The following is a 23,148-nucleotide window of genomic DNA, read 5'->3' as shown; positions in this document are numbered from 1 at the left end:
CATTTCGTATTTAACATTTGTAATAATGATAATTATAATCGCGGAGAAATAGATTCGCGAAATTAATCTGAAATCTCGGATGCGCGCACATCGCCTGGAGATCACGGAAACGTTCATGTTGCTCGAACAGTTATTGCGTACGTTTAACGTTTCATATCCATTCTGCATAAAGCTGCAGGCTGTTTGATGGGATGATACATCGTAATCGCTTACTTAGTCGCCTCAATGAAATTCTAACGACACAGTTCGCTCGTGCAAGGACATTTTACGATTTAACATAACATTTTATTTTATTTTTAACATAACATTTTAACATAACATTTTACGTTATTTTACGAATTCTTTATGTTACCATTAAACTGTAGATTCTCGTGCCGAATGCAAACTTTCTGCGCCAATTGCAAGTGACAGCCTTGTACATAGTTGCATTTATTTTCTCGTTGAGAGTTTTAATGAGTTGCCGGGACTGCAACAGTATTTATGGATTCTTTAATTGTCTACTGTTCCGCATTCGAACCCACCGTTTTTTTTTTCTGTCAGAAGTTTATAAAATTCGCAGCCTAGATATTCTTCTTAAAATGACAAAAATTCATTAACCCTTTGCACTCGAGTGGTGACTCTGTAATTAATTTTAATTTGGAACTTACAGTTCCAAAATAATTTTTATATTATGCAAAATCAGATTTCATAAATTACTAAAAGTATAACTATTTTCTGCACGAGTTACAAGATTTCATTTCATATGCGTAAAGTACATTTTGTTATTTTAGGATTTCAGTTGAAATGGCTTCGAGTGCAAAGGGTTGATACGCGACAGTTTTGCTGGATTTATCGCGAAGCGTTTCCAACCGCCGATAGCAAACTAATACGTGTCGAGACGTGTCAATACGGAATCGCATCATTAGTATACATAGCCCGTTTCATGGCACATGATATACTTTCGGAGGGTCGATTCCACCTGCTGAACAAACGGAGGAAGTATCCACGCGTTCGATAAGGTCGAAAATATTTAGTCACAATATTTTCCGTACCACGCGCGCGAAAAGCAACAGAAACGACCGGCGAAGAGCAACAAACCTAAAGGCGATGCATTTCCAGCCTGCGGAGCTCGGCTTTGATCTTCAAGCCTCACCCACTATTTCACACATAAAGGTCAAGATACGCCCACAAAGTGTGCTAAAACTTTTCTCTCTTTGCAATAAGTTTTCAAAGTGTATCTCTGCTTGCTCGATCGTGGGCTTTCGCCGGGCGTGCTCGCGTAATATTATACGAAGCTTCTGTCTTTTCGTAGAACAGAAACAATGTAAGAGCATAAAATTACGTAGACGAGGAAGCTGAAGTATTCTACCGAGAAAGGTAAACTTTTTCAAATAACCCCTTGAGCCGAAGGCCTTGTATACTCTTTACCTGCTAAATATTAGTGAGTCGGCACGGTTTAAATACGCGTTTCTTGAATGGTAGAAAGAACAACCTGAACTAGAGAGTTTGTGAAAGTTTCTTACCAGTTTAATCCTTAGAATTGATAAAAGTGTTTAATAATGTATAAACATCGTATACAATTGCAAGACACTTGAAAAATTGGTAAAGTGTTTTACAGATTTTCATAATTAACGAAATAATAATAAATAATAGAAATCATCGCCAGTAATATTTCGATTGCAGCACGGAGCGATTACACGTTGGTTTACAAAAAACTCGTTGCATAGTTATCGATTTTTACTCGGGCGCCTAAAATTTCAACACTGCGGCCCAACGGTTCGCGGGGTATTGAATGTTAAAGTTTTGGAAAATGGCACAGGTTCAGCCGACACGCAACCTTTCACCCTCGACATCTCCGTTCCGTGTCGCCAACGAACTTTCTCCGACGATTTTTTTCAAGCTAACATTTCGGTATGTTTTGTACAGGGTGAGTCATTCAACTGTGTCACCTAAATTCACTCCTAAATCATTAATTAGCTGATTGCAGTCTGCTGTTTTATCGAAGAACGAAAGTCACCTTGAACTTTTCTATTATGATGCACATTATTCGACCTTTTCGACTCGAAGAGAATTTTATGATAAACCCTTTACCGTACTTTGACGAGTCCGACTCGCGATGGAAATTACTAGTAATAAATTATTAAGTATGGATGTTATTCTAAAATTGGATATTTACTTTAAAGTTCTTTGAAATTGGAATAAAATTCTAATCCCTTGTTATTAATATTTAAGCATTCAAGTAAATTCAGGCACGGAATAAATGTTAATGTTCTGTCTCTTCTAAGAAATGATTGTCAATTGAAAAATTCGTAATTTCAGTAACTGTGAAGAAAATGGTACGTCAAGGGGTTGAGAAGACCAGTTGAATATCCACATGCTCGCAAATCACGTTGACTGGATGCGAAACATTCGAACCTGTTTTATCGCGCGATTTTACAGAGAAACGACGCGTCGCACAGGTCCCACTCTGTCAGCCATAATATCTCGCAACAGCTTGTTCGAACGTTTTCAAAAATTTCCATTGGCTGCGCGCCTTCGCCGTCACTTCCCTCTGACGCATCGAAAATCCTTCTTGTTACATACTTTTCAAGTTTTCCAATTCTCTTCTTGACGTAGCGCCAGGCGCTTCGCTGTAATCACGTCTGACGCGACAAGGGTTTCATCCACAAAAGCCACGGGTATCGTACAAGTCAAAGCACTCGGTGATCCACACAGCACACCGGTTACTTTATATTCTTTATTTACGAATTCCATTTCTCCGCAGCATTTTTTCCTCCCGGATGTCCATATTTTTTCCACCGCCGCCGACATCCCCCCACGGTTACGTCGTCTGTGTTCTCCGTCCGCAGTACCACTCGCGTATTTCTACTCTAGAAGAATGACAAATTTCCACGTTCCCCGAGCCAGCAACAGGAATCCTCCAGAATATTTACGTCATTACGCGGACGGGATTCCGCGCGTCCCGTTTTTCGGAATTCTGAAAATGTTTCCGCGACGTTCTCGCTTTATGAACCCGGCGACGATGAATTCTTCGAAGATTAAATTTGAATCGCGGCAGATCGAGTTTAATTCGACGCAAGCGAATTCCTTTAATTCTGCGAACCTTCGCTGTTATAAACAAATCTGTTGAAAACAAGGGATGCATGTCAAATTTTAACTTTTTATTATCTTATTTAATATTTAATTAAACACTTACACGCGTCCCTTGATTTCAACAAATATCTCTTATGAGTAATAAGAGTACGAATACTTATGGGACTGACTGTATATCCATGAAATTTTGACTATCAATGACCATCATACCTGGCAGAAATAGTTTTATGTTATGAAAAATCATTACGGAAATAAAAACCACCAGTGGTACACGTCGCACCGAATGTGTTAAATAGGTTGACCCATGATCCATGGGATCCGTTTGGGCCAGACATTACGCGAAACGGAGAAGAAAAAGCTGTCCACAGCAGGTACAAAACGAGCTATCACAGTTCTCATCGAAAGTTTTCATTGCTTCGGCAGCTGCTATAAACTCATAAAGTTGTATACCTTTCTTTGAACGTCCTGTACATGCCCGTAGAACTTTAATAACTGATATTCGTGGAAGCTGGTCTCCTCGTGTCGTAAAGCACCGCCGCGCGAGCTTTTATTTTGTTTCGCAACGTTCCTCGAACTACTCCAACACTTCTGTTTATCACCTACCACATTGCTTTACAGAATAAAAGGGATAGTTTCATTTACGGTCCTGCAATACTGGAAACTATGTTTAAACCATCGGAAAGTTGTTTAAATCTGTTATGGGATCCCTTGTTCCTGGAATCCTTATTTTTGAAGGAGCTACGCGAGAGGTTTCGCATGATATTTATATGTATAATAAAAATTTCATATAAATCTTTACAGGAAACGAAAATATCTCAAACATTTGTCAGGAATCGTGTATTAAACTCTGAATTGTTAAATTAATTTCTAGTCGAAAACTAATTATACCAATGTAATTTTGTATTAAAAGCTTGAAACGCGAAATCATTTTTACTTTCCAAATGTAGAAACGATGACAATGTTGAACGTATAAATTTGTTCGTTACTACGATCCTCGAGAAAGTAATCGTCGCAACAAACGGTAGAGCTTTGATATTTACAGTGCCTTTAATTTTCGAGTTCAAAGGAGTTAATTAAGAAAAGTTGTAGGTACATTCGAAGCCTCGTATCAAAAGTATGTTGCGATATTTGCGAACTGCCGGCGACTTCGTCGCGAAGATCTATAACAGACTTTTGCGAAAAAAAGTAATGAACATCCGATGGATCGGTTATATTTGACGTTCTCGCAAATCGATATTGCTAATTGCAATGTTCGCTTTGCGAGCAAACGAAGAATATTAAATATGGAAACAGATCACGGACGAAATTCATGGCGAAATTTTATTCGTACTGAATATTTAATGCGCGTGTTACGGATTCAAGATGGCTGAAACCAGAAGCTGTACGTTGTGAACCGGAGTCGGACAAAATTTTATTCGGTTCGGGGATAAGAGATAAGGATTGTCGAATAAATATGCGATCGAACCAAAAATTGATCTAGATATAAATTTATCCGAACGAAATGCGAATAAGAATTTGTACGCGCAGGAGTTCATACGGAAAATGATCGATTTGAACGAAATGCCAGAATATAAAGTGGTTTTTCATAGTTTATCGATTCATTTCGTCCGCATTCCTTTTTTACAATTACCTCTTTTTAATACGCTGTATCGGAAAATTTACATAGATAAATAATAATCCTTATAAAATTACGTAAAATAACCACAGACATCGATTATTATACGATTTTTACAATCTTCGTTCAAATCATTTATTACGATAAAGAATCGTTCGATTAAGCAGATATAATCATTTATGGTGTATAATAAATGTTTAAAGAGGTATTTATTTCAAAATTGTTCATCGAGACCGTTTCGAGCTGAACACAGATTCTTTTTCAGGAATTAATTTTTTAGGACGCCGCCGGAAGTCGGCGAGGGAGAACACGCAGCGAATCCAAAAATTCCTCATCATTTGAAGCGTAATGGTTGGCGCTCGCGTGAGCATTGTGTTACGCGTCGTTTCACGTGTAGTACAATTATAGGCAGCGGGGAGCAATCGATAAAGGACAAACGTTACAAAACACGATCATTTAATAACCCATTTTAATGAAATTGTCGAGATCCATTTTTAACGAACAAGCGGACTCCTTTCCTGCTTACGTTCAGAGTGGGGGCGTACATTATTTTTTTTACATCGGATACCGATCGAGTATTTGCGATGCGTAGAAAATTACGCTACATTTTATTACGATGCGCAACATTTCGTTGGGAGAGAAATAATTCACGATAACGGCGCAAGGACGCCTCTCGTTCATGGTGAAACGCGACACGACGAGACACGGGCGAATAAAACATTACTTTTGTAAATATTAGTTACTTTTCGATACGTTCCGCGACAAAATAAACGCGCGAGATATCCCGCAATAGGAAATGTTTCTCTGCTCTCATGAATTTGCCAGCGAACAAAATGAAAAATGACTCCTTTGTGTATTAATGTCAACAGCTTTTTCCCTCGCTCTTTTTATCATGGTCAATAAAAAAAGAGATGTGTCTTTGTAGTCGAGTGACACACGTATGTGTAAGTACCCACGTGCATTCAGTCAATTTGCTACAAACTTGCTTTCTTCCGTATTTCATCGATTACAGTGCAACGTTTCCGTTGCGTCACAGGCTGGTGCACGTTCACGTTTTATTAGGTGCAGCAGATCTTTTTAAAATATGTTGTACCATCGTGTATGTACGTCTTATTTCTTAAACTTACCAATTCAGTTGTAAATGTTGTAATCCAAAGATGAATCCACTTATGAGAACGGCAAGATTACACTGTACTTACTTTCCTGATATTATTAACACTGATACGAATTATTCAAAATTAACACTGTCGAAGTTTCCAGCGATATTTTGTGTGGCCCGAAAATGCGATAAATTAAATTCGGTGGTCGAAATGTCTACCATCCATGTCGAAACACCATCTCGCCCGGAAGTGTACTTGCCTTCTTGCAACTTCCTTGCTGTAGCACACGCGTCTCCATCGAGCTGCGCATACACCCAAATTATTTTGAATGTTCTTGCGGCGTGTACATTTTAAAGAACCGAATGATGTATCAACGAAATTCGAACGAAACTGACCTTGATTGACCGGAAACTGACTACGAAATGTTCACACAGCTTCCACGCTTTCCGCTTCAATTGTTTCGAAATTTATTTCGGTGCTGCCACGTGGTCGCCGTGCGGAAAAATTTCGAAACAATTGAAGCTGAAACAATTGGCGGCGACCTGACGACGTGCACGTGCACGGGTCGCCACAGCTGTGTGAACATCGTCGTAGCAGTTTCAGGTCAGTCAAGGTCAGTTTCGTTCGGGATTTCGTTGATACAACATCTCGGTTCTTTAAAATGTACACGCGCAAGAACAGTTCAAAATAATTTGGGTGTATGCACAGCTCGATGAACGCGTGTGCTACAAAAGAAATTGCAAGAAGGAATAACCTTCGGGCGAGATGGTGTCTTGACATGGACGGTGACATTTCGAGCACGAATTTAAATTTAATCGGCCATTTTCGGGGCCACACAAAATATCGCTGGAAACTTCGGACAAGTGTTAATTATTGAATAATTCGTGATCAGTGTTGAATAATACTGCAGCGAAGGTGAAAGTGACAGTGTAATCTGTGCCGTTCTACATAAGTGGATTACAACTGAATTGGTAAGTTTTTCATTAATAATATTTGTGAAATTCATGAAATTCTTATTTGATGGCAAAGGAAAAGGTTACTTGAAATGGCCTCAGGTACCCGCCATTTCCCGGAGTACACATAATTTTGAAACACCCATAACAAAATTCTGGAACTCTAAATGGATAATAACCTAAAAATGATCTCACAATTCGCTAAAAAATTGTCGCGTTCGAAGAGCCTTGTTATATCGATATAAGGAGCGCGAGTTAACTTTATCCGGGCATTCTCAACGCGACGATAAAAATATAAGATTCACGTAAACATCCCCCGGACACGGTTGCAATACAATTTCAACGGACTTGGAAATTTCTCCTCGCGATCGACGTAAACGAAAAATAGTGAGCGCCGGGGCAAATGAAAGATTCCGTGCCCGGAGAAGATATTCGCCGTCGCGCGCGGATGGCAAAGGAGATATTTCAGAAAATCGGCAACGAACGGGCGCGGATTTACGAGATGGAATTTCACGGGAAAATTTTACGCTCCGACTTATTTTAAATGACCGGACGTATCGCAGGAAGTGGATTGCCGTGCGATCGATACGCACCACCCGCGATTGTTACGACGATCCTAACTGAATTTTAAAGAAAAAGCAGAAACGAAATTAAACGTCCGGGTGGTAATCGATTGCAGGAAAGTAAAATAGATTTATCGAGTCTCGTTTTCCTCTTCTATCAGTTACACTCATTTTTTGCCGCCTTCGTTGCATTATGGAAAGGAACGATGTTAACCCGCCGGCTGGGAATTGGAATTTCAGGCTCGATGATTTTACGAGATTAGAAGATCGTTCTGTTTTATTACGCATTGGAATTACAAACATTTGCCATAAATTTATAAAACCCTCGGTCCAACGACAAGTAGGATTAATTTATAATAATTTTTCACATACTTAAAAAAAGAAAACGTTTCTTACATTGACCAGAATGTTGTTTATAGTGAACATAGAACAATGGTATAATTTCATTTCATGAATGCATACTGCAGAGGTTTTTTCTAATCTAGATCTAATGATAAAGTGTTAATATTTAAACCGATAAATCGCGGTATCGTGAAATGGAATTTCTAATATTCAAAACGTTTCACCTGGAATTCCGAAGTATTTCATAATTAATTTTCCCTATTAATGTTAACGATTTCCTTGCGACACATATTTGAAGTTGTTAACGCGACATTAAGTAATTCAACGATCCCGTTTAACGGCAAAACGATTTCAGTAAATGTGCATGTAATACGATATCCGACCTAAAGTACCAGTCAGCCATCACAGAATTTCTTTTTCTTTCGATCTGTATCGTTTCGAGTAACGATGCTCATTAAAAGCAAGCTACACCTAATTTTATATATATATACTGCCATGTAATAATGTTGACGTCGTTAATGCAATTGTGCAAATCACGTTCTGCAGACCCCGTCGAGTGTCTCTCTCTGTCTCTTTCTCTGTTATTTTTGCCGTTACTCTGCTTGCTAACGAAAAGTGGATTGTTTTGAGTAGAGACGCGACGACTGGAGAAGAAAGAAAAACCCGGGGATATAAAATTATGACGAGTAAAAGAAGTGCGCAATTATAATGATGTTTCTTTTCCAGCTGAAACTGGTCTATCGAACGGTCTCGCCGCGGGAACGGATTAATTTTATATTTACCTTATCAGCCGTGGTTCGTATTTCTAAATAATAACACATTCAGCGCCGCGCGCCGAAGTTCGGCAGGGTTTAATTAATTTTTAAACTCGCGGGATTGTGCATTTATTAGAAACTAGTCGCGATTCAAGACGAGTGACGAGTATAAGTTAAGTTAAGTATTATTAATGGTATAATTATTGCAATTTCATCTTATTGCTTTTCGTACATTTCAACAAAGTTATTCCTGCATACACGTTGCATTCGAATCATGTTTTGTAATCTGAGTATTCGAGTTCTTTAATAATATCGCACACGGTGCATTTGGAATAAGAGTGAAGAACCCGCGTTGGTAAACGCTCCTAATCAATAGCATTGCCTGTTTTTCGAGAGGAAAGAGCCGACATGCACCGTCGGTCATAATAACTGTCCGCCCCACCACAATCATTCCAGATGATGACATTTTGATGTCCGCAGTAGGGTGGACAGCTATTGTGGCCGTCGGTGTATTTCAAACCCCATTCTTTCGACGGACAAACCCATATGTCTCCGCAGAACTATGCCCGCGCGTAACACGGTTCCCAATATTTGCAAACGTCCGAATTTCTCTACACACGGCTCGATAAATCTAGATTTCTATCAGCGGCACTGCGCCCAACGGTTATCCGCAAATCAAATCGACGGAAAATCTTTCGGTGCCGTTCGCGCGACCGGATAGACCGGTCATCGCGAATGATCGCGCACAACGCACGAAATTATGATTTTGCATAGCACAGTGTGTTCCGATTTGTCCGCAAAGCGGTGCGTACGCGAAGCACTGCGAAACGCGCGTGGACGTTGCCCTAATCTACGTCCTCTTTTCACGGTCATTTCTTGATATACGCCGGATCACTTTCAGCACCCCGATTGCCGTCATGAATATTCAAAGGACGCTAAGATACCAGTTTTAGACTCGACCCGCGCGAAGAGAACAATTTTCAGAAGTTTTTCGCGCCGCGATCCTGTCCGTGACAGCCCCGCGCGTTAATGAGAATATGTCTCTGCGTTTCGACGCGTCCACGTAGATCACGATTAATCGCAACCTGGCGAAGCTTGCCAAACACGACGCCGAAAGAGGAAGGTTCGCTTTCCGTTTTACTACATTCGTGAATTGTACTTTTAGTTCGACACATTCGAGCCGTAGGATATTCATTTTCAGTCGAGATCCATTCATTGAACACAGTTGTCCAATGAATATGCAAACATTCGAAACGTCGTTTTAATTTATCCCGAATATTTTACATGCACGGGCAGAAATTGATTTCGATTACGCATAACTGCGGAGAATTCAACCACATCCCTGGCTGGATTGTGACGCAAACATAATTCGCTACAGTTATCCCTCCGGCGATCCAACGGAACCGTGACAAATATCAAAACTAGTCCTCTGTTCATAGCACGCGATTATCCAGGAATAAACGTTCCCCGACGATCCCCGCGGACAACGTTCACGCGTTTCTTTACCGAAAGCTTCACGAGAAAACCGCGCGTCTAATTAGCAGCATTGTTTACTGCGGCAACTTTAAAACGTCAGCCCGAAAACATCGGCACTCGACTTTCGCCTCGTTTCACGGAAGGTTGGGAACCGCGAGTCGAATCTATCTACCCCCTACCACCCGCGCGGTCTGGATCGTTATCGATGAAGAAACCACGTTTGAAAGTTGGATCGAAGGTGATCCCGTCGCCGGGAAGGTATAGCAAAAGAATGGTGACTCACCAGGAGGGCTGGTCGGTAACTCGGAAAGCGGACGTTGTCAGGTCGACGGTCTGTAAGGGGTAGCGACGGTATAGCGAGGGTGCACCAGCAGCAGGCCTTTGCGGTAGCCGCACAGTCACAGGAAATCGTACGGCAGGCGGCTAAGTTCTATGTTGCGAAGACCTCCGGAACTGGTTTCTTTCGCACCCTGTGCAGGCGCACTTGTTTGCATACCATTTAACGCCGCGCGAACGCGGACCGGTGGGGGGATCGGGGGTTCAAGAACCTTCCGACGTGGACCGATTCCAGCGGGGCACGGTAGACCGGAGACTCACTGGCAGGACTCAGGCTAGAGAAGACATGGCCAGGGGCGATCCGATCGTCTCCGTACGATAGGGATGAAGGGGAACGAGGTTACCGCGGTGAGAGTCAAAGCGGTACTGCGAGGCTGGCCGCGACCCGGCGTCCCCTTCCACCATCGACCCGGAGCCCGGCGACCAACCGAAACCGAGGATTCTTAGACGTTTAAACTGCTTCCGTTGGATCCGCCAGCATGTCAGTTTTACGACGGGGGTGGATAGCACTGACGCCACTTTTGGCGGTCTCACGTGTTGCTTCCCCCCTGTAAACACCGATCATCTGGATTTCATTCGATTACCGGACAGGTCGGACGACGGTTTTTTTTCGGGTTTCGCCACGGCCCGACGGACACCCTAACCAGAAATCAATCGTATCGATATAGCGACCGGCCGGGTTGATTCCAAGCCTCTCTCTCTTTTTTTTTTCTATTTTTCGTCCTTTTTCATTCCGGGACGAGCTTTGCAACTTTTATTCCGGGCGCGGTACGCGCCCGTTGCCAGCGTCACGTGTACGTGACAACAACGATCTTGCTTTTTTACGTCAAGACCGGGCGAATTTATCGTGCGCACGGTGTGTGTTGCCCGCGACCGCGACGTATGGCGTGATATTAGGGATCGTGGTCTGCTTGCTGGCTGCACGGTGATTTTTTTTAGGATACGCCTGGCTCAACGAATATTGTTGCTGTTAAGACCGTAGTAAATTGACCAATTAGATAAATGCCGGATTGTGGTTTTAGTTCATGCTTTATGGTACGATTATACCAAAATGGTTTTACAAGAATAGCTTATGTAAAGACGATACTCTCATAATTGCAGATGTCCACACAAAGTACAATTGCCCTGATTTATTTATATATAATATTGCAGAAGTTAAACGAGATCGTCTTCCTTTTTTGTACAATTCGAATAAGTCGAAAATAATACAGCGATACTTTTAAATTTTTATAATTTCATCGCAGTTTTATATTTCATCCCCTTCTCTATATTTTCGCGTAATGTCTTCATAGTTTTGCATTTTATCTACTCATTTCTAAATTCTCGCAACGTCTTCGTAGTCTTCTATTTCCAAATAGTTTCGTATTTCATCCGTTCAGTTTTAACCCTTTGCACTCGGAGCCATTTTAGCTGTAAATTTGAGATAATTATTCTGGTTCGTGGTATTTCCATTCTATTTAACAAAATAAATAAAAATTTATTATTGCGACTCCTACCAACAGTTTTACTACTTCACAATCTTTTAAATCTAAACCGTATTGTTGGAAAAATTATTTTGGAATGAAATAGAATAATTTTAGTAGTGCCTCAGAGTGCAAAGGGTTAAATTCCTTTAATATCTCTATACTTCCGATGCGTTCATGAAATACGAAATAATGCGAAGCAATAAATCGTAATATATTTATTCGTTTTACCGCGTTCACCTCTACGTGCAATAAACATCCGTCGCGGAAAATTGAATTGTTTGAATATTCGTTGATACAGGTATTAACTTATAACCGTCCTATCGTTTTAAAATCTAAAACAAACACGCTTCTTTTCTGCCTCGTTCTGGTCGGATTTACGTTCACCCTGTGTCGAAAATATTGCAACCCGCCTCTTATCAACTTGCTCCGATCGCCCCTATAGATCGGAAGATACGGAATCGGTTTGCAAAGTTATTATGGACCTTTCGGAGCAGTTAGGATCGCTATAAAAGCGAGCTGAATATTTCGCGATGCGTTATTTAGCGCTGGAAATGCGATATTCGGTTTTATCGGGGATTTATTAGTCCATTGTAAAAAAGATGTTCGAGAACATTGATATCATCGCATTTGCGTCGACAATCGTATCGCGCTTTGAAAATCGTTCGTTTCTCTAGTTGTTGTCAAGAGGAGACGATAGATGCAAGGCGATAAATAATAAGCGAAATCGCTTATTACATAGTAATCTGAGTACACGACTAAATGGGGATAATATTTCATATTGCATATTGTATACAGCGAGATGAATGTGTCATTTTGTATACGTTATTTTGATTTATGTTTCCCTTCTAAATCTAAACTTTACGGGACGCGTAAAGTTGGCGCATTTACAGCTTGTTCACCTGTAAATTTTAGCTATTGGAACAAAATGAATACTGTATAATTTATGCAACGATTCGCCGTTGTTCAAAACATGTCAAACGTATCGAGCATACTTAAAATCACACGAAGCAGTACACGCGGACTCATGTTTTCGTAATGAGTTGAGGAAAATGAACCAGTTATAAAAAATTCTTTTCTTAAATCCGGCAAACGTGGCGCGAGCGAACGATGTTGCATATTAATGGCAAAAAACTTCAGTTTCATAAATCATTAATGAGATCAGATGGTATGGAAGATTTTATATGTTAATAATGTCGAGCACATCTTCGCATACATTTTCGGTGATCGAGACGAGGCTGAGACACTTGTCAGAATTATTTTCTATATTAACATATAATGCACTTATGTACGGACGAAGAAGACGAGAGACAATGTCAGAGAAGGTTCAAGTGAAAGCAATAACACTTGTCCCTTGCAGAAGTGAAATCGATTTCTCTGCGGCTATTCACCCCTATGAAACATGCAACTGCAGTAAACCGTTCTGAAATAATCGAAGAAGAAGTAATGCCAATTTAAAATCGTTGTAACAGCGAAAATTCTACGAAATTGGAAGAGAAATTAATATTCTATGTAATATTCTACGTAATAAATATTCAACGCAACGTTCTATGCAGTATTCTATGTAATATTCTACGTAATCGAATGTATTACTGTAGCACAGCTTTCTATACTCTACAAGCAAACATCAAAAGGAGCAATTTACAAGATAGTTGTATCATAAATATACGAATGCAATTCCTCCATGATTCGCTACGATCAAAGAAATTCTAATTACAAAAAAATATCGCGTACAATAATCAAATATAATAAATAAACTTATCTTTATAGTAATACATTTAAAAATCTACGCCATTCGTTAAAATCTATAAATTCGCAGATGTATTACGAAGAAATATTTTACGTCGCTTTAATGGAGCTCGAATGGTTCGAAAATTGTCCCAGACAATTTTACAACATTAATTACTAAAAAGTTTCATCGCCGGATGAAAAGTAGATTTTCGGCGCGGTGGCGCGATAAATATTCTTTTAGACGGATCGTTCGCAAAGATGCTTCAACTGCTCGAGAAAATGGCGGACGTAGCGGAGCACCGTAAAATCGTCGCAGAAGAGAAATCGAAAAATCGTAGCTTGTCAGTCAGATTTTGTTTTTCCGCTATTTTTCGCTAAACCGGATTGTTGGAAGTTATAAAAGAACCGTTAGTTATTCGGTGCAAACTATAAATTCGCGTAGGCAGGATCCGCCGACAGAATTTCCTTTTCGAGGCGTTATAGTTGAGTCTGGACTCGTTGGTTCTCGTCGTAAATTATTTGTATCTCTGCTCCCATATGTAACTTTTTAGTTGCTCTCCGTAGCGCAGCTGTCCTCGCGTAGATTTTAGATCGGTTACAGTTTGGTAATAACTGGACTGCGCAACTTTGTTCTAAATTATTGTACGAGCTATTTGGAGAAACAGAATTACACAGCCGAAACAGAGAAATAAAATAAAAATTAATTCGGTCTTCTAACAATTTTTATAATCTCTTTAGGGATTGTTATTTTTTTTCTGTTCACACTTTTTATAAATAAGTAGTCATCGTTACACGGGCTCAGAAGAAAATAAGGATACTTCAATTTGATATCCTATAGATTTTATCAATTTATCCTTAATTGGAGAGTAAAATTTGTATTAAATGTTCAAAATTAGCTCTTTCCGTCTCGATACATTTTCGAAACCATTGTAGAATATTACTGATCGTTGTCGAACGCGGTTATTGTAATTTCGTTCCACGTATTTTACAAAGCTAGTTTTACCTCATCCTGAATGATTGATAGAACACCTACAATCTTCAATAACAAGCACTCCCGTGTGATATTCACTAATTCTAATCCGCTCTTTGTCGTTCTCCATTTTTAAGCTGAAAAAAATAGAAACGTACTGAAAAAAGATGGAAACGTAAATGAACGTTGCTAATAAATGTAACAAATATAAAAAATTAGGTGAAACAAAGTAGACTTGTGCATTGAACGTATATAGAAAAAAGAGAGCGTTCTTCATACAGAGTTAGAATTTTCTCTGTAACGTAAGATACATCAAAAGTCATTCGTATCCAGCAAGAGATAGAATGATTCAACATAGACAAACTGAAAAAAAGAATTGAAAGCTATTGAAACAAATTTAGGCGAATCAGCGACGTTTCTCCAAGAAATCCCGAACCGCTTCAACTTGCAATCCGTGCACGGCATTTCGTTCGTTTGCAACGCCTCGAACAATAGACGCATAAAATCATGAACCGCGCGAAGTAATAACCGTCGCGATACACGCGGAGGCGTTTTATTCATTAATTCGCACATTGTTTCCGTTTTATCGTCCGCGCGATTGATAGTGTGAAGCGGGAACGCGGAGCAAAAGGGCGCGTATGCGGGAAAACTGCAGCAAACAGTGAGTTTCAGGCAAAAGGCGGCGGCGGGGGGGGGGGGGGGGGAGGAGAAAAAAAAATATGAAAGCGACGCGGGGAACGATAAGCTGAGAGAAAATAAATTCCCCACGCGTGCATGCAGTCGGCGCGTTGAATAACTTAGGAAGCACCTAACCGTTGGGTACGAAACTTCCGCTGTAAATCGATTTAGATCCGGCTCGGTTGCGTACGCGATTCATACATTATATTATCCGAGGAAATATCGCGCCGCGATCCGACGGCGTTTCCGCTAAATATTTAAATCGGCTAATGCGCGACGGTTGGGCCGGGCCGATGTGTTTAATCGGTTGCCGATCGATAAGACGTTGTTATCGATAAGATAATAACGCGGCGGTGATCATTATCCGCCGCAATGAAAGCTTTGCGTAGTTGCGAATCGGGCGTCGATCGTGTTCTGTGCAGTTCGAAAGTGTTCGAGACACGTTTTATCTCACACCATATATATACTACTATTTTTTAATTGTTGTTACCATATAAATACTGTATAGTACGTGTATAGATAATCCAAGAGTCCAGTAAAGCAGAGAGTCCATTTTGGCGTCACACGTGGTAAAAGATGACTCGACATCAGACTTCAAATTCAAATCTTAGATCACGATGTTAAATAATGTATATCCTCGATGTTCCGATACGTTACACAAAATTTAGAGAAAAATGACAATAGAGTAGGAAACAGAGCGAGGAAAATGATTTTATTTCATAGTCAGTAATTATAAATAAATAGTTTGCTGTGACTATCTGTGTATCGTTCTTATTATTCCTTTAAACTGAAATAAATTGAAAAAGATATGATATCGATATCTCAATTGAGTTTTAAATATATTAAAATTCTCAAAGTATGCATATTTCATATTTAATCAATCGAATTGAATTTACTGAAAATTACATATTCATTAATGTCGAACGTTGAAACAGTTCAACACAGCATATTAGCATCGTGTTCATTCTGGCGTCACAGAAATGATTTCTTCTTCGCATCAGAAAAATAATCTGAAATTATTAATTATCTATATAAAAATCTAGAATGTCTCAAAAAGTACGAAAGATGGTAGACAAAGTTGTTTGGTGTAAAGAGAAACATTTTACAACACGATATAAACAGTTTTCATATTCGCAAAAAAATGGCGGTGATTTCAAGATCTCGTAGGCGGTTTTTTATAAATAGAATATCGTATTTTTGTATAGACTGTATCGATGTAGAATTCAGCGCGAATCTAATGAAGTGCGATCGAAGTGATTTCTGTGAATAGAAACGTGGAAAATCGTCGGTTAATTGAGCCATCATATATCGCCCACGCATGCTCGGTTAAACTCTGCGTGATTAGTGATTGTGATTGCAAACTAATAAAATTATTGCGGAGGACACGGTGAAGTGTGAAAGGACGTAAATGATTTATTTCATTCTCAAAAGGTATCAATGCATTTACAAACACACGGACAATCAAATTCTAATTTAAAAAAAGAAACTAGTGCGACAGCTCTGTAATATTTTCACCGACCAAAAAATTGTTTATATCACACTATAGCTTTTGTAACTGGGATATTTGCCGGAGCAGTCAGGCTTTTCGTGAAGCAATTCTGCAATGACATATTTTCACATTTTCTCCAAACATAATAAAAATCGTAAGTTTTTCTTGTTCATATTATTATTAACTATAGAGATGCTACGAGTCATTTGTTACATATATACCACAAATTATACCTAGGTCTTCTCCTAAAAGCAATTTCGCGCACCCGTGCTTCTTGTAAGAATTTTACGACAGCTTCGAGTTAACTACAGCGCCAGACTATCTTCGAAATAAGTTGCTGGAGTTGCGGATTAAGCGAAGTTATGTTTCGGTCAAGCTCGGTCTAGAATTCAATTAGGTTCGAGTTAGCGTCTGCTTTAGTTCCGTAAGTGCAGGTTACGCTCAAGGTTTACCACGGCTAAGGTCTCGTTCGAGTCTTTGCGTTTGGATTGGAAACGAGTCCCTATTCTCTTTCCCTCTATTTCCCGGAGTCGCGGAGCGAGGCCTCGCTTAATTAATACTACCATCGGAGGTGTAAAAGTGGTTCAATAGTACTTTTCCGTCTAGTCCCTTTCATTCTGAGTGCTGTTATTAACAGTGGCGCGTACCAATAATCAAAGCGAAGGCCTTCTGAACTTTCTTCCACCCGGCTCTGCCTTTTACAAGAACGTAATGGCTCGAACTCTGGAGGAGTCTTCGCGGAACGGTCCGCCGACGGACCCGCTACCTCCGCTTCTTCTTTGACTTTTAATCCATTGTCGTTTCGGATCTTTTAAACTTGTTGGTCCTTTCTTGGCCTGCAGGCTAACGTGCTTCACGATTACTGTGATCCTCGTAAATTCAGTTCGCCGAGTTTCGATCGAAGTCGACGACGCCGGTGCAAATATGATTAGTAGACCGCGAATCCTTTTTTTGGGAAATAACGATGCGGCACAGTCGAAGCAAAAAACGCGTAGACAACTATTCTCTATTTTAGTAACTATATTAAGTAGCAATAAGCGTAGCAATAAGTAGCAATAAGCGTAATAATAAATAAATAACAGTATTAACAATAGAATAAAACAGACTAGAATATGATAAATGCAATAATAAATGTTAATAAAAATCGCATAGAATAAACATGTAAACAGGCTAAAATCTATAGACAACTAAAATAGAGGAATATAAAATATACATTTTGAAACATTCGACAAATACTGTTGCATTACATTTACTAGATTAACATTATCAGAAGAACAAATAAATTTTATTAAGCTTCTACTTTATACTACAAAGATTACGTTTATTCTGCATAAAGATTCGCAGTCTATGCATTATAAATAATACAGTTGAATTATTAAAGTCTACCGGTGCTTGTTCAGTTTCATGTTTCAAGTATTTATTTTTGCCATAACTGCATCAAATCCGCAGTCTAGTAATTACTAAATTTATTTCTCGTTTACCTTATCTTCTACCGCGCACGAGTGTCGCACTGTGTCGTATTTTGTTGTGCATAGTTTTAATGTGAAATGTCAAAATAATGAGAGAGGTGTAGAACAAAATGTCGCCAGTCTTTTATTACGGGACGGCATCAGTGAGGATTGTGGAGATTTATGGAATATTAAGGACGAAAATGTGAAAATCTTTATATTATTTGTATTTGCTTACTGCTTTATATTTTTACTGTGTTTCGATGTTTGAAATGCAAATATAAACGAAGAAAGTCTAATAGAATATTTTTATTATAGTAATAAAACAGATTGCTTATTATTGTTGAAAACTGAATCGTAGCAGCAGTCTAATTGCGAATAATGCCCCTCCTCGAACATATTTTAAGCCAGAGCCCGGCTTTTCAAGTATATCGTACATTAATATTCACGATTTCCTTGATTTACATTTTCGTGCTGGTCAAAGGTCGATATAATTCGTTTACATTAACTTCTACGAGAACATTCTTTGAACTTTCTATTAACAGGCGGATTAAACGAAACCCGCTTTATACCGTTACTTAAACTACTTTGAAATGTTTCCGTAGTTCTTTTATTGTAATAACTAGACCGCGGACTTTGTGCACTTATCAAAGAAATTAATAGACGAAATACGAAGAGCTGTCAAGACGTTAAAGGATTTCAAGAATACCGTTACTCTGTTTTAGCCTTGTCACGGTTACGAGAAAATGAAATTCGTGTTCATTTATTTCCTACTTCTTCCACTTAACGCAAAGAGCTTTTATTTTGCACAGAGATCCGCGATGAACAAAAGCGAATACGAAGATTTTCACTCGTAGATTAATGTCAATTGTTTCTTTTAAATTTCACTTGCTTTACTTACTTTAGATTTGTAATTGGACATGTTATGTATTTATGTTCTAGTAAAATAGTAAAAATGTTAAAAAGTTTGGGAATATCGTAATATAATTTTCAATTTAAATGTAAATACTGAATTCGTCTGTTAATAATCCCTAAAGTCCATATTACGTTTGAGCCGTTTTTTAAATAAATTATTTAACCAAATTTTACAATTATATCCAAAGAAGTCTAAGAATCAAATTGAACGACAATAGAAATTTAAACAAATCCAAATTTAAAGATAGCTAAAAATATACGAAAACGTATATTTTGTCATAAAGAATATTGTTAATTGAAACAGTATTTTCTGAAAATATATCGGACATAATTATTTGAAATGATGTTTCGTGTATCCCAACTACGAATTATTTAAAATTCTAAATCTTCTTCGCGTTGCTTCGAAAGATAAGATTTCTTTTTACATTTCTTTTAATTAACGAATGTGAACATTCAACATATGTTTGCTTTTAACAACGCGCACATCTCAAAGTAATACATATCTGAAACGCAAACACGAATATCAAGACATGTTCGTAGTAGCTTAGCCAGCGAAATTTCATGGAAATAATATTCGAACGTTTATTTAAAGTACGATTATTTAATATTATAATATACCTATTATTATTATTATTTAATATTATAATAATTATTACATATTTGTGAAATCAATTGAATATATAAGCTACCATTTCATCGAATATGTAAATAAAATACTAAAACGGCTGAGAGAAATAGTATTTTCAAATATTTCTGTTCCTTGGTTTAAACAATTAATACCGAGGTCTGGTTTCAAACGATTCTCGCAATTTCCATTTCCTAATACGGATTTTGCGCCGGCGAACACGAGATTTATTTCGATTCCCATGATGCGACGCATTGAAAACGCGTCGCCGCGGCTTGAAATGCATTTATTGTTCGAGGCCGGCAATTGTCGAGGCAACGGGTACCCGTGACTGATTGTAAGACTGATTTAGCTTAACGGGGGGATCATCATCGAACTTTCAGCTTCCTGAAAGTGACGCGGATGCGCAGAAAGTTTGACGTCAAACGGTCTCGGTTAAGGGACAGGACCTTCCGACTGCCATAGATATTGATTTCCCGGAGTTTTGAGGTTTCTAGAGCAGCGGACGTTGTAGCGCAGACGCCATCCTCAACATGGCGGTCCATCAGACGCGTACCGTTCCGCGTCGCGTTTCAACCCGTTCGGTTTCGCCCGGCGAGGAATATACGGGAAACAATAGGGCCGCGGCTCGCGAGTGCCGACCGTAGCCTGCGGGATTCCACGAGCTGGTTGGACTGGTCCCGATCAACATGGCGGGCGAGACATGTGCCGCTGTCACGTGCTTTCTGATCGCGTCGATCGCAGTCGCCAATGGTGAGCTTTCGTTTTTCAAACCTCACTCGTTTCGATGGTGAAGGGACAATTACGACGCGGTGTCGCGCGTTCGAATCCCGGGGACGGTATGTTTAGCCTTGTACTCCGAAAACTGGTAATTATTTGTTTCATTTATCATTCATTAATCAGCTTGTGTACCAGCTTGGTGTTTCTCTATTTTCTTTCCACCACACGATTACTCCTACGTTTGTCCTCGATTCTTTTCGAAACGCGTTCACGATAGACTAACCGCGAACGACCATCGAAACATCGAGCTTCGTTTGCAAATCATTGCTTATGGAAATTGAAAATTGTTCGAACGATGTCACATCAGTCGTCGGACTTGTTCGACGCGTGTGTTTATATTTCTGTTCGTTGATTTTGATCTATTTCTCGTAGTTCTGTCGGTACTACCATCATTTTGGTAATGATCGTTTCTTTCTTCTAAAACGTGGTTTGCGTAATTATTGTAACGATTGTTTAGATAGATTTTGCAGATATCACGTGATGATGAACGTTCGATTTTTTTCGTTTCGTTTCATGGGATCATAAGGACAATTGTTATCCACGGAACATAAAACTCCCCAAGCTTCGGAACGAGTGAACGATTTATGGTGTTATCAGTGTGACACGATGGAAGATGGAGAGAGATGTTCCAATCTAACCGGAAATTATAGTGCTTTCGAGCACAAGTGCACTGGTGACAAAAGGACTTGCATGGTAATGGCAAACGACGAAATGCAATTTGAATAATTGTTGATCTCGCGCGACGAGCGCGAGATTTAATAAACCTCTGACCTTGTTCTTCGTGCGATCATTGTTTCTTCTGAATATAATAACTCGACGAATACTAGAAACTAATTAGATTCTTAACCAATAACTTTCCTACGATATTATTCGTAACGACAATATTATAATACAATAAATTATTTCGATTAATGTAATTACTATATTAAATCATGCAACAACTTCTCTTGGAATTAATACTTCAAACAAAATTGTTGAGCTACTTAATCATCGAAAAGCCAATTAATTGGCTCACGATAAATGACGCGTCAAAACTTTATTGTAACGCAAGATTTATTTAAAAAATTTTTTCGTTTAACCCTTTGCACTCGGAGCCATTTTAACTTTAAATCTGAAATAATTTTTCTGGTTCGTGGCATTTCCATTCTACTTATCAAAATAAATTTTTATGCATACAAAATATATTCTCGTGACTCCTGCCAACGGTTTTACTACTTGATAATTTTTTAAATCTAAACCTTATTGTTACCAAAATTATTTTGCAACGTGATAGAATAATTTGAGTGGTGCCTCAGAGTGCAAAGGGTTAATACTTACATTGTTATTAATTGAAACCTTAAAACAGAGTTCAGAATATTTCGTATTTGTCTATGGTTGTTTGTATATAGAATAAATACAGTTTCGTACAGTCTCAGGCTACTCTATTTTTCGTTTATTTCACTTACAATAATAACTGCGTGTATTTTAATATACGGTTGGTATTTTTCAGGTGAAACGATTCTCTTACACGACCAGTACCGAGAACTCGACGTCGAGCCCGCAAACGTGGTCCACAGAGAGAAACTGTACAAGCAAATGCGAACCCGGATGCATAGTAATTGGTGAACGTACGAAATTGTACGCTTGCACCGCTTGCTGCGAGCAATCGTTCTGCAACGTCGGCACCGGCGCTGCCGAACGCTTATCAACGAAAGGAGTCGATCTATTTCTAGCACTTATACTACAAATTATTTTGACTGTCGTCGTGTATCCGTCGTGACACTGTAAATAAAACGACGTCCGACGACGTCCCTTGTAAATAAAACCAGTTTACTATTTCAGTTTGTACATGTTTCATTTTTTACCGTGAGAAACGACACTTCGAACAAAATGTAAAAATAATATTGTGCATTTACGAACAGTGCTTTGAGAAGGCGAAATAGATTATAGAATATTTTAATTGTTTGGAAAGTTTATCAATTGCTATTTAGAGAGTTTTCCATTAAAAAACATTGATTATTTGAGAGTAGTGGTTTCAAGGAAGTAGAATATTAAGTATAAGATTCGGTATAAAAACAATACAGAATGTTGAAAAACAATGCTTTGAAAAAGTAGAATATAATATATTTTAATTGTCGGAAAGATTTATAAGTATCCAAGTGAAGGTTTTCAATTAATATATATTTTTATTAAGTATAAAAGCAGTATAGGATTATTCGTAAATATTGGTTCGAGGAAATAAAATATAGAATGTTTCAATAATTCTCTAAAAGCTTTATTAGTTTCTAATTAGAGAAAGGTGTCGCAATTTATGAGAAAAAATAGGTTGATTCCTAATAGGATTTTATCTATGAGAACGTCGTTACTAATTCTACTATACTTTGTTTTCGTATCGAGCATCCAAATTGATGCAATTACACGTCTTTTACCCTATAAGTTCACCTACAGCTGCGACCAATTAATATGGTTACACAACCTAAATGGAAGCATTCAGTTGAATGTTGAAAGTCCAGCATTCTGATTATCTTCCTGGAAATCAGCACCTTATCTTTTTCTTGGAAGCGAACGCCTCAACTTGGTTCTCGTCAGATTTACACATCGTATATTATTTTTACTTAACCGTCAGCTAAATAAAAAATATTAGAAATTAGTTTTTACAAATTAATTCTTCTCGTTTCACCGGCAATATAACGACGCGATTCTTTTTTAACTTCTTAATATACTTATTAATATAATTATTAATACGCTTGAATTAATATTATTAATTTAATAATATTAACTTAATTTGCTTTGCTTTGTAGAAGAAAAGAAAATTGAATTTCTTATAATTTCGTACGATTTTTATTACGACACGTGCC

The 23,148-nt window shown here is 38.6% G+C and overlaps 2 protein-coding genes across 3 annotated transcripts in view; one reads left to right on the top strand and one right to left on the bottom strand.

The window, feature by feature from the left end:
- The window catches only part of LOC144475122 (uncharacterized), a 49,334-nt gene extending 38,728 nt beyond the window's left edge, over nt 1-10,606 (bottom strand). For both annotated transcript variants that reach the window (XM_078190702.1, XM_078190703.1), the window contains exon 1: nt 10,160-10,606. The gene's annotated coding sequence lies outside the window, so the exon portion shown is untranslated. The remainder of the gene's footprint in view (nt 1-10,159) is intronic.
- A 5,664-nt stretch (nt 10,607-16,270) lies between these two features.
- Nucleotides 16,271-22,131, top strand: LOC144474900 (uncharacterized). Its single transcript, XM_078190281.1, has 4 exons — nt 16,271-16,485; nt 19,915-20,284; nt 20,838-21,004; nt 21,801-22,131. The coding sequence occupies exons 2-4, from the start codon at nt 20,221-20,223 to the stop codon at nt 22,068-22,070; spliced, it is 501 nt and encodes a 166-aa protein (XP_078046407.1). The 5' UTR covers nt 16,271-16,485; nt 19,915-20,220; the 3' UTR covers nt 22,071-22,131.
- The last annotated feature ends 1,017 nt before the right edge of the window (nt 22,132-23,148 follow it).

Source organism: Augochlora pura, chromosome 9 (assembly GCF_028453695.1).
Source record: "Augochlora pura isolate Apur16 chromosome 9, APUR_v2.2.1, whole genome shotgun sequence".
NCBI lineage: Eukaryota > Metazoa > Arthropoda > Insecta > Hymenoptera > Halictidae > Augochlora > Augochlora pura.
This window is presented reverse-complemented; position numbering and strand designations above follow the sequence as displayed.

What these genes read in the sequence shown, in the direction of transcription:
- LOC144474900 (XM_078190281.1), top strand. Translation starts at nt 20,221, where the DNA reads ATGGCGGGCGAGACATGTGCCGCTGTCACGTGCTTTCTGATCGCGTCG. An exon ending in GTCGATCGCAGTCGCCAATG is followed by an intron (nt 20,285 to 20,837) that starts GTGAGCTTTCGT and finishes TGGGATCATAAG; the next exon opens with GACAATTGTTATCCACGGAA. An exon ending in GTGACAAAAGGACTTGCATG is followed by an intron (nt 21,005 to 21,800) that starts GTAATGGCAAAC and finishes GGTATTTTTCAG; the next exon opens with GTGAAACGATTCTCTTACAC.